This window comes from Sesamum indicum, linkage group LG6 (assembly GCF_026168435.1).
Source record: "Sesamum indicum cultivar Baizhima isolate 11 linkage group LG6, ASM2616843v1, whole genome shotgun sequence".
Lineage (NCBI taxonomy): Eukaryota > Viridiplantae > Streptophyta > Magnoliopsida > Lamiales > Pedaliaceae > Sesamum > Sesamum indicum.
In genome coordinates, this window is record NC_142662.1 from 19,154,061 (window position 1) to 19,168,916 (window position 14,856).

At 35.9% G+C, this 14,856-nt stretch overlaps 3 protein-coding genes across 7 annotated transcripts; 2 read left to right on the plus strand and 1 right to left on the minus strand.

Annotated features, from left to right (window-relative positions):
- Window positions 1–577: 577 nt before the first annotated feature.
- On the plus strand, window positions 578–5,489 carry LOC105164131 (F-box protein At3g07870). 3 transcript variants are annotated; one of them, XM_088882161.1, is made up of 4 exons: window positions 578–1,062; window positions 3,604–3,755; window positions 4,260–4,877; window positions 5,235–5,489. In XM_088882161.1, exons 2-4 carry the CDS (start codon window positions 3,670–3,672, stop codon window positions 5,251–5,253), a joined length of 723 nt encoding a protein of 240 aa, XP_088738287.1. In that variant the 5' UTR covers window positions 578–1,062; window positions 3,604–3,669; the 3' UTR covers window positions 5,254–5,489. The 3 variants fall into 3 exon arrangements, with proteins under 3 accessions (XP_088738287.1, XP_011081011.1, XP_088738288.1); XM_011082709.3 differs by having other exon boundaries at window positions 3,604–4,877; XM_088882162.1 differs by lacking the exon at window positions 3,604–3,755.
- Window positions 5,490–7,368: 1,879 nt separating this feature from the next.
- LOC105164130 (F-box/kelch-repeat protein At3g23880) lies at window positions 7,369–9,556 on the plus strand. Its single transcript, XM_011082708.3, has 2 exons — window positions 7,369–8,651; window positions 9,261–9,556. Exons 1-2 carry the CDS (start codon window positions 7,438–7,440, stop codon window positions 9,280–9,282), a joined length of 1,236 nt encoding a protein of 411 aa, XP_011081010.1. The 5' UTR covers window positions 7,369–7,437; the 3' UTR covers window positions 9,283–9,556.
- A 1,613-nt stretch (window positions 9,557–11,169) lies between these two features.
- On the minus strand, window positions 11,170–14,334 carry LOC105164129 (heat stress transcription factor B-2b). 3 transcript variants are annotated; one of them, XM_088882071.1, is made up of 3 exons: window positions 13,799–14,334; window positions 12,989–13,295; window positions 11,170–12,840 (listed from the first exon to the last, which is right to left on the minus strand). In XM_088882071.1, the coding sequence occupies exons 2-3, from the start codon at window positions 13,244–13,246 to the stop codon at window positions 12,163–12,165; spliced, it is 936 nt and encodes a 311-aa protein (XP_088738197.1). In that variant the 5' UTR covers window positions 13,247–13,295; window positions 13,799–14,334; the 3' UTR covers window positions 11,170–12,162. The 3 variants fall into 3 exon arrangements, with proteins under 3 accessions (XP_088738197.1, XP_011081009.1, XP_088738196.1); XM_011082707.3 differs by having other exon boundaries at window positions 12,989–13,305; XM_088882070.1 differs by lacking the exon at window positions 13,799–14,334 and having other exon boundaries at window positions 12,989–13,792.
- Window positions 14,335–14,856: the final 522 nt, after the last annotated feature.

Consider the following 14,856-nt stretch of genomic DNA (forward strand, 5'->3'; position numbering starts at 1 on the left):
TTTTAATTCAGTTACAATTTAATAACTTGGACACGAATATGTAAGAACTAATATTTTTGTCAAATGTTAGTGCATATATGTGCTGCTTAATTCTAAGTCAGTTGAATTATTTAATTTATTAGGTATCTTTATGTTTTACCATACATCATTACTCAAGTGCATGAAAAAATATATTGACAACTTGTTGAAGGCAAGTGAAAATTATATGCTTATTTAATTTTAAGTTAAATTTAATTTATTTAGTACACCTGTAACCATTTTATATATTAGTATTCGTGTCATACTCAAATGTGTGTGTATATATGCCGCCACATTCTCATAGTTAGGTTTAGGATAAATTATAATAGACTCTACTAACGTTTGCAATGATTAAAAAATACTTTCTCGTTATTCAAAAAATTATAAAAAAGAATTTAAAATTAATAATTATCTAACATATATTTTTTTATAATACGTTGTCACCAGGGTATTTATTAGGAGATTATTAATTTTAAAAAAATATTTATAATTTATTAAATAATAACGAAATATTTATAAATACTTAGTTATTAGGGGACTAATAATTTAGCCTTAGTTATTTAAATACTTCGGCCACATATAATTCCTCTGCTCAGTTACACTACATCTACAGCAATTCGCGGCGACCTACTACAAGCCCTCGCGATTTGATTCACTGGGGAATTTCATACTACTCTCGATTCGGCGTAGGATTCAAAGTCCACACATAATTTTGATTATGAGTATCCAGCGCTCTTGTAATATCATTTTGATGTACGGGTCGTGTAGAAAAATGGCGAATCAGGAATGTTGGAGAGAAGAATTCGTTGCTGATGGAGTGATTGAGCCCCTTCATGACCTCTTTAGGACACTAGATGTTCTCAGCAGCGGGGAATTAATCTGATGTGCTACGGTAAAAAAAATGCAGACTTTCATATTACTCGAGGTTATTGGGGTGAAATTTAGTCGGCGAGGCTGTTGGTTATACTGCTGAGACGTAGCTATGTCTCTTTGAAGGATTCTATGATGGGTTAACGATGTTATGGTGGGGAAAAGAAGGCCGAGGTATGAACATTTATGTTGGTACTAATTTGTCATTAAGTTTCATGTTTATGTTCTTCAATCTTCAGATTTCATTGGTTTAACTAGATACATGGATCCATATCTTGTTCCTGCTGCTCATGAAGAATTGCTATAGTACTTTATGTTGTGACCATCTTGAAGACTGTTAGCCCTTTAGTCCAAATTGGACAAACAGGCAGTTTATTTACTAATCCCGTCTTTGGTGCATCCATGTTGATGCATGGACATCTCTTCATGCACGCTATGAACGTTAGCTTATTCACAACATCTTTGTTATTTTTAATGCAGCTGCTGTTATACCCATGGTTTCCTTATATTTCTTAACTTTTTTGGTTGGTGGCTAAGCATCCAGTTCCTGTTAAAGTTCTAAACTTTCAATTACAACTAATGTGGATTGTCATTATTATTTGAGGGCATCACATCTTTGTTCTTTGTATATGAGGTGGATAATATGTTCGCATATGTATCTTGCATTTCAACTATCAAGCACCTTTTTTAGGTATACTGCATGTTTGCACATTATATGAATGTTTGCCATTTCAGTGGCACCTAATAAGGCGCATACATTATGAGGAAGATTTGACAAAGATACTTGGAATTAATGAATCTGCCCATGTTGATTATTTCTTGCCTTCTTTTTGTCGGTTACTTAGAGATGAGGCAGAGTTTCAGACTGGATAGGCCATATACTATAGTATGCAATGGAATTACATCAGTTAGATGTCCTGTTTTTTTATGTGTTCAACTTCTTTACAAGATTTATAATCGGCTGTAACTGTGCTAAAAGAGTAGAAGAATGAAATGTCTGCTATTGGATATTGTGTAAGATTACATCGTTGAAACTTATAGTAATTTTATTTACTGTTTTCTTCATTTCATTACATAGATTGCTCTGATCTTTCACTTTTCTGCTACTCAATTAAAAAAAATATGTTTCTCCATGGAAGGGATTTCTGTTATAACAAGCTTTCCAGCATTAAAAAGCTATCAAATTTCACTGCAAAGCAGAAAAAGAGCAGAATTATACTAAGCATTGTCCCAAACTCCCCCATGGTGACAAAAGTTTTGTAAGAAGGCTACACAAAAGACTACTCTAGTCAAAGTCATTGCCCTAATAATATATGTGACAAGTAATTCTTTATAGTTTACAATCTCCACTACACTATGGACATACATATACATACACATTCACATACTTGGAGTATGATTTCATGAGGTTTAGTATTGGAAAACCCACTCAATCCATATACATAAATATCACGCTTTTAATTTTCTCTTATTACCCCGTGAACATGGATATTTTATTGTTTAACTTGATTAATGTCAGAAACTATAGAGGAAAAAAATGAAAATTCCCCAGGGACATGTAAAGTATTCCTATTTGAATATAGAGTATCTATGCATATCCATGTCTTCATAATCTTCTTGCTCCCTATAGCTTTGTGGTCAAGCAAGATTAAACTACTAATGAGCCATTCCTTGATGACCTTTATTTAAGTCTCAATGAGGTAACAAGTAGTACATTTATACGTGATAGGAGAAATGTCAGTGACACGTCCATCAATAAAAAAAATTATATATAAAAGGCACTTAAATAATATCCAAGATAAAAGATCTTAAGAGTTAGAATGAAAATGAATTATGATATATGCATCTTACTTGGTGAGATGGCTATGTAATGATTCATTATGGGACCTAGCTACATGACTACGGTGCATAATTCTCAATCAGCGCCATAAAACATCTAAAGGATTCAAATTGGCATCAAGAGACCTGTATGTCTTCACAGGTCGACAAGGGGGATTGGATAGTACACGCTAGCAACTTAATTTACGATAGGTCATCAATGTAAAGTTGAATTGATATTGGTTATTGAAAGAGCATTAGAGAAAGAAAGGCATTCTCCTGGTGTAATAATAAGGTACATTTACGGGATGATTTATACATAAGAATAGTTTGGAAAGTGAAACGTTCCGGCTGTTTTGTTATTTTATTTCCCTGATTGAGAAAAACACACCCGAATTAAGAATTTAAGATTTCAGCAATTTTTTATCTGCCAGAAAAATTAGTTGAAAACATCCTGTGTATTTAAATTTCCTTTGTGGGATTTGTGGAACTCATTATCAAGCCATTCTGGCGTACCAAAAGCAACCTAACTAGAATCAAATATCAACCAGATTTTACGCATAAGATTCATGTAATCTTGCAACCTTACAATTCAATATTCAATAAAAGATTCCACCAAGGATTGTGTACACATCTGCGCTTGTCTTGCCTGACTGGGGAGAAGTGATTTTGTAGGGAAAGTAATTTTAACTTATTGTTTGATTGATATATGCTGCAGTAGAGTGATTGAATAAACATAATTTCAATTGCCAAAATATTTGGTCAGGCATGGTAATCGGAGCAAGATTTTTTCTCTTATTTACAGCTCTTTTTCCTTTATTTAAGCTGCACAAACTTTCAAAATATGCAACAAACTATTGTTGAGGTCCTTGACTCATTCCCCCTCTTTTAATCCAGCTGACGTCCCTACAATAAATGTCTCTATTATAAATCATACCTCAAAGTTACAGGACATCTGCAACAATGGCACAGTCTCTCCCTGAGCTACCTCCAGACATCCTCTCAGAGATCTTCTCGAGGCTCCCGATCAAGACCCTCTTTGCATGCAGGTCCGTTTGCAAAACCTTTCTCAATCTAACCTTTTCCAATCCTCCCGTCAACTTTTTGCGCTCTTCAGACACAGCGCAAAATCTCATAATCCAATTTGGAGACTTGCACAAGCCCACAACATTGATCCACTTGGTCGACTCTGAACTTGATACTTCTTTTGGGTCTGGTGAAAGAGTCTTCTTGAAACCTATGTTCCAGATTCCTAAGTATCCAGTTAAGTATTTCAAGAAATGCCGTCTGTATGCTGGGGACGAAAATAAATTTGTTTTGGTTAATTCATGTAATGGGTTGCTTTACTTTGCGGAACGAGGTGTGTGTGAACGCTCGTTTGTTTGCAATCCTATTACTAATGAATATGTTACCCTCCTTGAATTTAATGAGCAAAATAACGAACGACAGCTGACGATGGGTTCGTGGTTTGGGTTTAGTCCGGCAGAGAATCAATATAAGGTCCTGAGGCTTTTCTCCACTTTAACTGGTAAACCTTGGCAAATTGGTTTCAGGCAGGAGTTCTGGGCTCAAGTGCATGTGGTTGGATCAGATTCATGGAGATATCTTGAAGATAAACCACTCTCAGAGTACCTGTCATGGGATACATGTTCAGTTTTCTTGAATGGAACTGTTAATTGGCTCTGCAAATATCCAGAGTTATCAAAGTTCATAATCTTCTTTGATTTTCAGAAAGAAAAATTTGGGGAAATTCTGCCTCCACCTAGTTTTGGGATAGATCAGCGACTCAGTAAACAGAGCATGAGCATCGGAGTCCTTGGGGGTTATCTCTGTGTGACTGATGACACTCAGCATTTTGATATATGGGTGATGAAGGAATATGGCTGTCAAGAGTCTTGGACAAAGGAGTATACCATTGATACTACGATCCCTGCAGGTGAACCCCTACGTGGCCCATTCAGACCATTGCAAATGCTTTGCGATGGGAAAATATTGATGATCTGGCTTGGGCGTGCTCTAGTGTGCTATGATCCCAAAAACAAGAAATTTCGGTTTTTTGAGTTTATTGGGGTGGAATCACTTGCTAAGGCTGTTCCCTATACCCCTAGCTTTCTTTGCCTGAAGGACGCTCTGATGGTTGACAATGTGATGGTGCAAAATATAACTTCAAGGTATGAACTTGCATTTTGGCACTATTTTATCCTTCAAGTTCATGCTTTTGTTCAGAAGCTCATTTGATTAAGTAATTGCATACATCAATTTCTCATGACACCAACACATAATATCCACATCTGTGCTTTTTTGCACCTTGTGTTATCCAAATCAACCAATCAAACTTGTACCACATATGATTTCAGTTTTAGCACAGTCAAGATGTGCAAGTTTACATCAGATACACACATATTTAATAGTTAGAACCTAATGTCAGCATGTTTGCAGAAACATTATTGGTCCAACACCAACTGCCTCTTATGATCACATCGTTCTTATACTTATTCTGTTTTCTACATTTTCTTCTTTGTTGGCAGTGCATCTGGTTCGGATTGAAGGTTGTATGTTCTGGGGAAGTGTATGCTAGTACTATTTTCGTATTTAGTATTCTTTCCTGGTACTGTTTTCGTATTCGTATTATGTTCTAGTACTGTTTTTGTATTCAGTATTCTGTCCTAGTACAGTTTTCATGTAATGTGGGTCATTGGATCATTTCTATTACTGTTTTTATGTAATGTAGATCGTTGGATCCTATCTACTATTGTTTCTATGTAATGTGGATTGTTGTATCATTCTGGATTTCATTTGCTTTGAAGGGCTTCTTTCACCTCAATTGCTCCTCCTCCTTGTCTATATTCCTAATGTACCTACAAGTGCAAAGTTGTCTCAGAAAATAGAAGAATAAGAGAAAAATTACAGGGTTAAAAAAGAGGGACAATTTCTGAATTTCTCATTGATTTTTATATAGTTGAATATAATAAATTTCACACTTTTTAAGTTTCCACAATATTAGAAAAATATTTGAGTAAATGTCTTATTTTTTTAAAAAAATGCGAAAATGATTATTTGTCTACTATATAATCAACGGCTAAAATGATTTAATTTTTCAGCTTAAAACAAATTTTACTAAAACTATTTTGGTGGAATCATGGAATCAGGTTGGGGAAACATTACAAAGTTCCTCCTAAAGAATTTTGACAACTGCGTATTTTTCATCCAAAATCCCAACAGGCTGGAAATTTAGCAAATATGAAAATTTAAAGGTTTTCTGTTTTTTCTTTGTAATAATGTATTACAGAGTGGAGAATTGATGACTGAATTATTTCATATGGAAAGTAATTGTAATTAACCCATTCTTAATTACAAAGCCATGATTGGCATCCTATGCTGCTGATTTTTGGTAATCCAAGTAAAGTATTTCTTTCTATGCCACCAAAATATTTACATTTGAATCCATTAATTACTTTATGATTTAAGTAATCCAGTAATTAATTAGCCTTCTCACACTCAATAAGATGGTAATAACTTGTTTTCATAAAGATTCTGAAAATTGAGGAATGATTATTAAGTGTTGCTCAAATCTCACTTTTCTTCTCATTACTTACCTTTTATTTTTCATGCTACTCATCTAATCCATTCAAAAAAAAAAGAAAGGAAAAATGGTACAAATTAAGTCCTGCGAATAGGAGTCCATTCATTATTAAATTAAACAATATTTGATTTCTAAAATGATGGTGTCCAAATATGATTATGAGGATATGAATATAATATCATATGACTACAGCCTACAATAATATTAAATAAATATAAAATATAATATGTTATGATATGAAATATTTATGGAAGCGTTTACTTTGATTGATTGATCTGAATAAGAAAAATTTGTACAATATATTCTTTATTTATATTGAAGCATAGGTGCTGGGGTCTAAGGTGAAGGCCCCATCCTATTCATGTGGGTGCATAAATCAACCTATCTCAAGAAGTGGGTAAATAATTTGCTTTAGAAGCCTAATTTGATAAAGGGTAAAATGATTGGCCCCCAACCCTATATTTTCTTCCTCCTTGTCCCCGTCGCCCCCACCCTCTTCCTAGGCCGCCACCATATGAAATATGGACATGTGTGAAGTCAAGTATATTGAAATTCAAAATTCAACTCGTCTCAATTTTATAGAATCAGAGTTCCGTATCGACTTCAATTCAAACCCTACAAAATTCCATAGCTCATGACCGCTAAAAAATGTATTATCATAACTAATTCACTAAAAAACTACAAATGTTATATTGAAATGGATAATTACATTATCATTCCCTAATGTTTGATATAATTATGTGTAAATTCTATATGATTTGAAAAATCATAAGTTAGTATTTTAACATTTGTTTATGTCAAATAAATAGATTCATTCGCTACTCAAAATTTATTGAATTCGCTGATACTAAAAAAAAATGAATAAAAATACATATTTATCAAAATTAGACATTTTTTACCAGTTAAAGATCTTATTATGTCAAACACCCTATTATTTTATAAGTTCTTAAAATAAATGTAAAAGCTTATAAGAAATTTTAGAAAACCTCAGCCAAACACCGTCCTAACCTTTATTCAGTATAACCGCTACACGACAAGAATTTCTTGACCTATGACCGTTGAAATTAACCGCACAAGTAAGGTACTGTCGTTGCTTCGCCATTACAAGGCAGCATCCAACCTATAAATTCTCTCAACTTCATTCGACAATGTCTGCAAGAAAATCAGCAAAAATGGTGGAATCCCTCACTGATCTACCCCCCAACATCCTCATGGAAATCCTCGTAAGGCTTCCTCTGAAGACCCTCTTCCTCAGCAGGTGCGTTTGTAAAACATTCCTCAATTTGACTTCCATCGATCGTCACTTTATCACTTTGCACTCTGCAAATGCTACCCAAATTCTTGCATTCCAATTCGGCGACGACTTCACTCCCTCCAAACTGATCAGCTGGGCGGACCCGGAACTCGATATCGCTCCTGGGTTCATCCAGAATTTCCGATTGAAACCCATATTTGAGGCACCCAGTTTGGGGATGAATTTTGTTCCTTATCGCACTAATTATCGGTATCAAAATAAGTTTGTTCTTGTGAATTCGTGTAAAGGGTTGCTTTACTTTGTAAGAAGGCACGCACAGGATGAGCGCTCTTTTGTGTGTAATCCTGTCACGAATGAGTACTTCATGATGCCTAGTGTTGATCGGGAGACTAGGTTACTTTTTGGGACTAAGAGTATGTGGTTAGGGTATAGCTCGGGTAGTAATCAATACAAGGTGCTGAGGCTTTATAGCCGTATAAATGATGGTCCTTTAGACATGGGAGCTCAGGTGCTTGTGGTTGGGTCTAATTGGTGGAGAAACGTCGAAAACACGCCCGTCGGCCGTGATATCTCGTGGGATGATTGCTCCGCCACCGTAGATGGAGTTCTCTATTGGCTTGACCAGACATGGAAAGACATAGTTTTCTTTGATTTTGAGAGGGAATTGTTTGGGGAAATTGCATTGCCGTCCGAATATGGGGAGGAGCAGCTGAGTAAAATAGAGTTTATGAGCATTGGAGTTCTTGGAGGTTGTCTTTGTTTGAGTTATAATGTTCATAATGCTCCGCATGTGGACATATGGGTCATGAAAAAACGTGGCAATCAAGAGTCTTGGAGCAAAGAATTCATTGTTCATGCAGTGAGGCCCTCAGGTGTGCCCCTTTACGGCTGGTTCAGGCCGCTGCAAGTTCTCAGAAGTGGGGAGATACTAATGCAATGGATTAACTATGATCTGGTTTGCTATAATCCTAGAAACAAGAGTTTGAGATACGTCGGGTTTGATTGGCTGCACAGGAATCCGAGGGCTATTGGTTTTACTCCTAGTTTTGTTTCCCTCAAGGACACTCTGTCTGTTGATAAGGTGATCATGCTGTATGCACGGCCAAGGTATGAGCGTGCCTTAGTAAAGTATATTTCCTTAAATTGGATCGAACTTTAGCTTTAAATTTTTATGTACATCTTATCAGTTATCCAACATATTAAAGAAGTTTGTGGAGGACAGACAAATAAGAAAGAAAACTCATGTTTAGTGCTGTGACTATGACTTTCTGTACTGTGGTAAGAATCACTCATCATAATTGAAATTAAGATGTTTATGTAAAACTCAAACAATTCTGTATGCTAGGTAGCTGTCATATATGGAAAATATCAAATACGTCTCATCCCTCCCTCGTTCTTGTCTGAGTTGTGAAACAAGTGTACTTTATAATTTTGAGCAGCCAAAATTTAAAAGGTCGGGTTCTACGTATGACTAGTCATCTCTCGTCAACCTGTTAACTATGTTTCAGAGCACTAAGATGTCCAATATTGTCACAATGTACATAGAAAATATGAAACAAGAGTCTCTCAGTTTCAAGCCTGAGGCATCTAACAAGGGTTATTGTTGCACTTAAAACGGCACCAAATTGAAGATCACTCTGTCTATGGCATTCAATACCAAAAGAGACGCATTTCAAATTCTATATTTTTTGTCTGAGTCTGTGCTGTTTGATGTAGAGCTGACGAGCGGGAGCCATAAGAAGAGGAGGAAAACCACATGTTGGTTGAAGGTCTTCGGCTGCAAGAATCACTCACCTTTAAGGCAAAGTATTCGGTCTTATTTCTATCTTTTATATATGAAGTTTGATCTTTGTGATTGTAGTATGTAGTATGCTGAACTGTGTCAACTGTGAAGTGTTCGTTGTAGATTGAGACGAGTTAGGGCTCGTTTGCTTAGACGATGGACGTAAGTAAATTGATTGAATAAGGATTGTGATTGAAATATTCTTTGAATATGAATTTGTTTCATGTGATGATGCAATATAGAGAAAAATAAATTCAAACAATATGTTTGCTTGCATCCATAGAAATTTAATTTGCTGGTAAAACGTGAAATTACAAACTTACATCCATTAATTACATGAAATTTTATGCTATAAATCTTTATCTACTCTATCTATTTTCTGTACTTTCTCTGATGTTTTTCCAAATTTTTTATTAGATAAAATTATCCTTCTTGTTATTATATCTTAAATTTTAATTTTATTTTAATAAAAAAATATATTAATATCATATATTGAACTTAGACTTTGTTTTCTAATGAGGATTGGTAAATTCATTGAACTGTATATAAATATATTTCTAGAATTATGAAGTTTTTAATTTATTTGCAATATATAGGATTTAATGTAATTTACCATTGATGATATTAAAAATGAGCAAATTACTTTCATATAGAAAAAATAATAATAATTTATCTTTCTCTGTTTTTTAAAATAGAACAATTTATCTCTTTGTCTAAAGAGATAAATAACTTTTTTAAACAAATATGGTAAGGTATTTTGCTTTTTTTTTTTTCCATAGAAGATAATTTGCTCATTTATAACATCACAAGAGTTGTTTGTATTTTTTTTCTACATATAAATTATATATGCTAGACATATATATAATTGGGAACATATGTAGTGTTACTGAAGTACAAAATAAACTCCATCATATAATTTATGACTAAGCTCTTGTTAAGATAAAATAAAAATTTATTAAGTTTCTTCAACTCAAAATCCGTTATTAATCTAATACAATATATTAAGGCTCTATATCTTTAAAAATTTACTTTTGATAGCTTTTTTGACTCTTGCTCTATTCCCAAAAAGAAAATCAAAAAAGAGAAAAAACAAACAGGTAGGGAAGCTATAATTGTAAACCACGATCGAATCTATGGAAGCATTGGTTTATACATTCCTTTTAGTCTCGACTCTAGGCATAATTTTTTTCGCTATCTTTTTTCGAGAACCGCCTAAAGTTCCAACTAAAAAGGTGAAATGATTTTTTCATTATCTCAATTGAAGTAATGAGCCTACATGGATTGACTAAAGTATCTTTATTTATACTTATATCTTCAATAAATAATTGTTTTTGTAATTCATTTTATTAATATAAATTCAAATTTAATCTTATTTTATTTCATTTAATAAATGAAGTGGTCCGTTAACGAGCCTTAATTACCCAGACATCAAGGGGGGTTGAAATGTTGAGGAAAAAGCATCAAGTTTTCTCCAAGACTCACTCTTCAGAGTGTATAATAATATCTCAGTTTCAGTTGTGGGAACTTTTAACAGATTGTAATCATCCCTGATAGTAATCCCTCTTCATGGAATGATTGTTCCTTGTGAGATGAAGTGTTTGATCTCTTGATAAACTCCAGTTTACATTCATTTGAGAAGAAGATTTCATAATATTTTTTTTTTTTTTTTTGTTAGTATCAGCAAATTCAATAAATTTTAACTAATACAGAAACTTATTTTTTAGACGAAAACAAATCTAATGAATACTATATGTAATTTTCCAAATCACATAGAGTCAACGTGTAACTTCACCAAACTTCAAAAGAAGAGTGCATAATTATCCCTAACGAAAAAGATCATGATTATTTGAACATAATTAGATTCGCCTTGAAAGGATACATCTCAAAAATAGCAAGTGGTACCTCCTCATCCATGGACAATGTTTTGAAAGTCTACAGCCAGATCAGTGCGAGTAAACATGGCGTTAGTAATGGGAATTGTGACAACTAGTTACTTATGCTTCCACCTCCTAAGCAACAACACAAGGTACCTGTTACATTCAGAATCAAAAGTGTGTAATAGAACTACTGTATCAAACTTCAACTGTCTTTCTACGATGGTGGCAAAGGAGGAGGAAAACCACATATCAGCGGTATTGGCCGCCATTAGAGATCAAGCACAAGAACTCCATTTTCTGGGCCGACGCTGCACATTCAAACGACAGCTTTCTATCTATCAGTTGATTCCCGTCTTTTATCTACAACTCAGAAATTGCTGACTACTTCGCCCCATACAAAATTCTTACATCCCAATCCACATGTGTATATATAAATAAATCCAAACATGATCTTCAATTTCAGATTGTTCATCCCACATAACATACCTTCTTTATAGAAGAGTGAGACGACACCCCTCAAGTCCAATCCCAGGCCGTATAAAAACCCGTGGGACGGCGACCCCACCAACACCATCACGACGGAAAAAAAACTTCGTCCCTTGGGGCCCACTACTAATTTTCGGGAGTTTTTGAATGACGCCAGTGACGGCGGCAGAAACCAGATTTCGAAGCATAAAGCCCATCAACCATATTGGTCTCCGTCCATTGGCCCAACAGATCAGCAGCACTCAACACCGTGGCCCATTTTTCGCAATCTACCCAGAAACCACCAGAAGCTGCGCCCGCCTCCCACATTCCAATTCCCACTCCTATTCCAATTATATTATATATCCGTAACATAACCTAGTCAGCGCGCGCACGCACACACGTGTTACATTCTCCATTGTCAGTCACACCATCGGCACCGGTCCCCCCACCAAGTCAATTGCACATAATTCATCTCTTTTCTCATTCTTCATTATTTATCAAGCCTAGGAGGTTCCTCATGATTCTTACTACTCTTAGCATCCGACGGCTCTAATTTAACATCCGTTCCACGCGCCCGCATCGCGTCGTCCTTTCCGTTTTCAGTCCTCTTCAATCTCTTACTACCCCTGATGGAAACTCCAAATATCCTGGGACACATTTCCTCCTCCTCCTCCGCCTTGGCGCCTGCCTCCTCCGCCTTGGACGGCGTTTCCGGCATCAATTCCAACGCTCTCGCCTCCGGCAGCGCCGCTTCGCATTGATTTGTCGCGTAAATCGACATCAGATTGTATATATTGCCGCACAAGCTCCTTAACTGATTCAGCTCCTGCCTCAGCTGCCAATTCTCTCTCCTTAGCCTCTCGTTTTCCTCTAATATTTCTGCGGCTCGCAGCACTGGGGGAGTGGGAGTGGCTGCCGTTGCCGCGGGGGACGAGTTGGATGAGAGAACTTGTTTGTCGCCAGAATTTGCGGGAGATATTTTAATACCCGTACCCGGCGCCACTGCTACCGTTATCGAATGCTCATTGCATTCTATAGCTGTAGTTGCCGCGGCAGCGGCGCCGGCCGAAATTTTTCGGCGTTGGATGTCTCTGAGTAACGACTTCTCGCCTCTTCTAAAACAATCGTTTGCAAACTCCCACCTATCGGGAACTACTTTTCGAAATCCCTGCAAAATCCAATTGCGGAAAAATTTTCTCATAACTTTCAAAATGTCAATTCCACCATAATTAACCTAATATTACCCGTCCAGAAATGATAAAAAGTTATCAAGAACAAATGCAAAAGATTTAAAGGAGGGGGAACAGCTTACGTACGTAGGTGTTGAGTTGACGAACAAAACTGGAGAAATTATTGTGTTTAAAATATTTAGGCAGCAAATCTCTGGCAAACTCCGCTGGCCGCCAAACAATGAAAGTCGTCCCATCTTCATTCCACGAGATGAAATCATCGATGCTGGGATCATCCACTAGCTGATAAGTCTTTGTCAGAAACGGCGTCGGAACTGACCTCTGTGACTCTCCGCCGCAGGCACTACTCCCCCCGCCGCTGCCAGTTGTGCCTTCGCCGCTCATGTCGCACACAGACACAAAATATCAAAATATATGGCCGCTTCTTTGAAACCTAAAACGAACTGAAAATCTCCAAATCTTGACTAACTTGAACAAGCTGGTTATCAAAATACTAGAAATAACCATATTGTGGCTATCTAATAACACTAGCTTATTTAATTCCACCTGATTTTTTTAATTTATTAAAAAATAAATATATTAAATGTGTATCTTATGAGTTTAATTACCTATTCACTGTATACCTAACAAAAATAGAAAATTACAAACATAAACAAACGGACAACGAATGCACTCATAAAAATACTATAATTACTTAAATCAAATAAAAATAAGCTTAAATTAAATTGTGTGAGATCAAACAAGAACTTAACAGGAAAAAGAAAAAGTTAAAAAGCTTGAATTTAATTCGAAATGCGTATGCAGTTTTCAATCGGACGTCACCGAACCACTGAACACAATCGGTCCAATGATACTCAATGAATTACCGGTGTATGCAACAACTAGAATGACAATCATAAGAGAGCAAATCTGCAAATAAAATTTTCTCGTCATTACCTCCGGAAAAAGACAACAAAAAAGCTTCGACGCTTCTGCTTCAAACTCTGAGATCTTAACTACACCTTTCCCAGAGCAGTCGACGGAAACTAACAGTTGAAGAAGCATAAACAGCGGCGACGAAATGTAAAAAGCGCGGTCGCAGTGGTGGAGTCGGAGGTGGAGGTTGTGGCGGTTACGGTGGCGGTGATGTTGTCGTTTCCAGAAACTTCTTCAGAAATATTAGGAAAAAGGGCAAACGGGATGAATAATCATAGAGAGGGAGAATTCGAGAAGGGAAAACGGGTCGGGTGGCCCCACGTAAAGTATCGGGGGGCGTATGAGAAGGCGCCAGAAGATCTTTTTCCCCAGAGTTTCTCTAGCTTTTCTTTCTACAGAAGTTATTCGGTGTAGCATGTTTGGCGTGGGTGATGTACAACTTGTGCTGTAGAAGTTTTGTACGCGCGGACTAGGAAGGGTTGACTGGGAAAACAGATGCGAGGGTACAATTTCATTAAGCGCCAGACGAATTGAGAGGAAGAGAGGGAGCGGCGAGGCGATTATGTTCTCTCCTTGTTTGAGGTGTCCGAAGGACTACGGGAGTCTAATATGGGGGTTGGATAAGGATGTTGATGTACGGGACTAGACTACTAGAAAAGATGAAAGTGGGTCCCAAAACCATAATTTATTGGTTGATTGAATTTTTGTTGTGATTTTATTTGTAATTTTTTGAATTCGTTTTACATATACATGTCATGAATCTTCAATTGGTTTTGTAATTGTGTGGCACAACACTTAGGGTTGTGTTTTCATTTTTCATTTTCAGTTTTAAATAATTGTATTTGTGTAAAAATATTTTATGAATTTTTATGTGAAAATTGAAAATATGTTTGGATTAGTTATTTTCAAATATAGGTATATAGGTGTGACAATTAAAAATATAGATATATGTATTTTTTATGTGACAGAAATTAGTTATGAGGGTTGATCAAAATGGTTGGGAGAGAGAGCAATTTTTTTTTATTTAAAATAAGAAAAGACATGCTGACAAGATAAGACAAGTATAACCAACTCATGTG

Excerpts from the sequence above, each read along its gene's own strand:
- LOC105164131 (XM_011082709.3), top strand. The coding sequence starts at position 3,670 with ATGGCACAGTCTCTCCCTGAGCTACCTCCAGACATCCTCTCAGAGATC.
- LOC105164130 (XM_011082708.3), top strand. The coding sequence starts at position 7,438 with ATGTCTGCAAGAAAATCAGCAAAAATGGTGGAATCCCTCACTGATCTA. Across the intron at positions 8,652-9,260 it reads ATGCTGTATGCACGGCCAAG|AGCTGACGAGCGGGAGCCAT; the intron begins GTATGAGCGTGC and ends TGTTTGATGTAG.
- LOC105164129 (XM_088882071.1), bottom strand. The coding sequence starts at position 13,246 with ATGAGCGGCGAAGGCACAACTGGCAGCGGCGGGGGGAGTAGTGCCTGC. Across the intron at positions 12,841-12,988 it reads TTCGTCAACTCAACACCTAC|GGATTTCGAAAAGTAGTTCC; the intron begins GTACGTAAGCTG and ends TGGATTTTGCAG.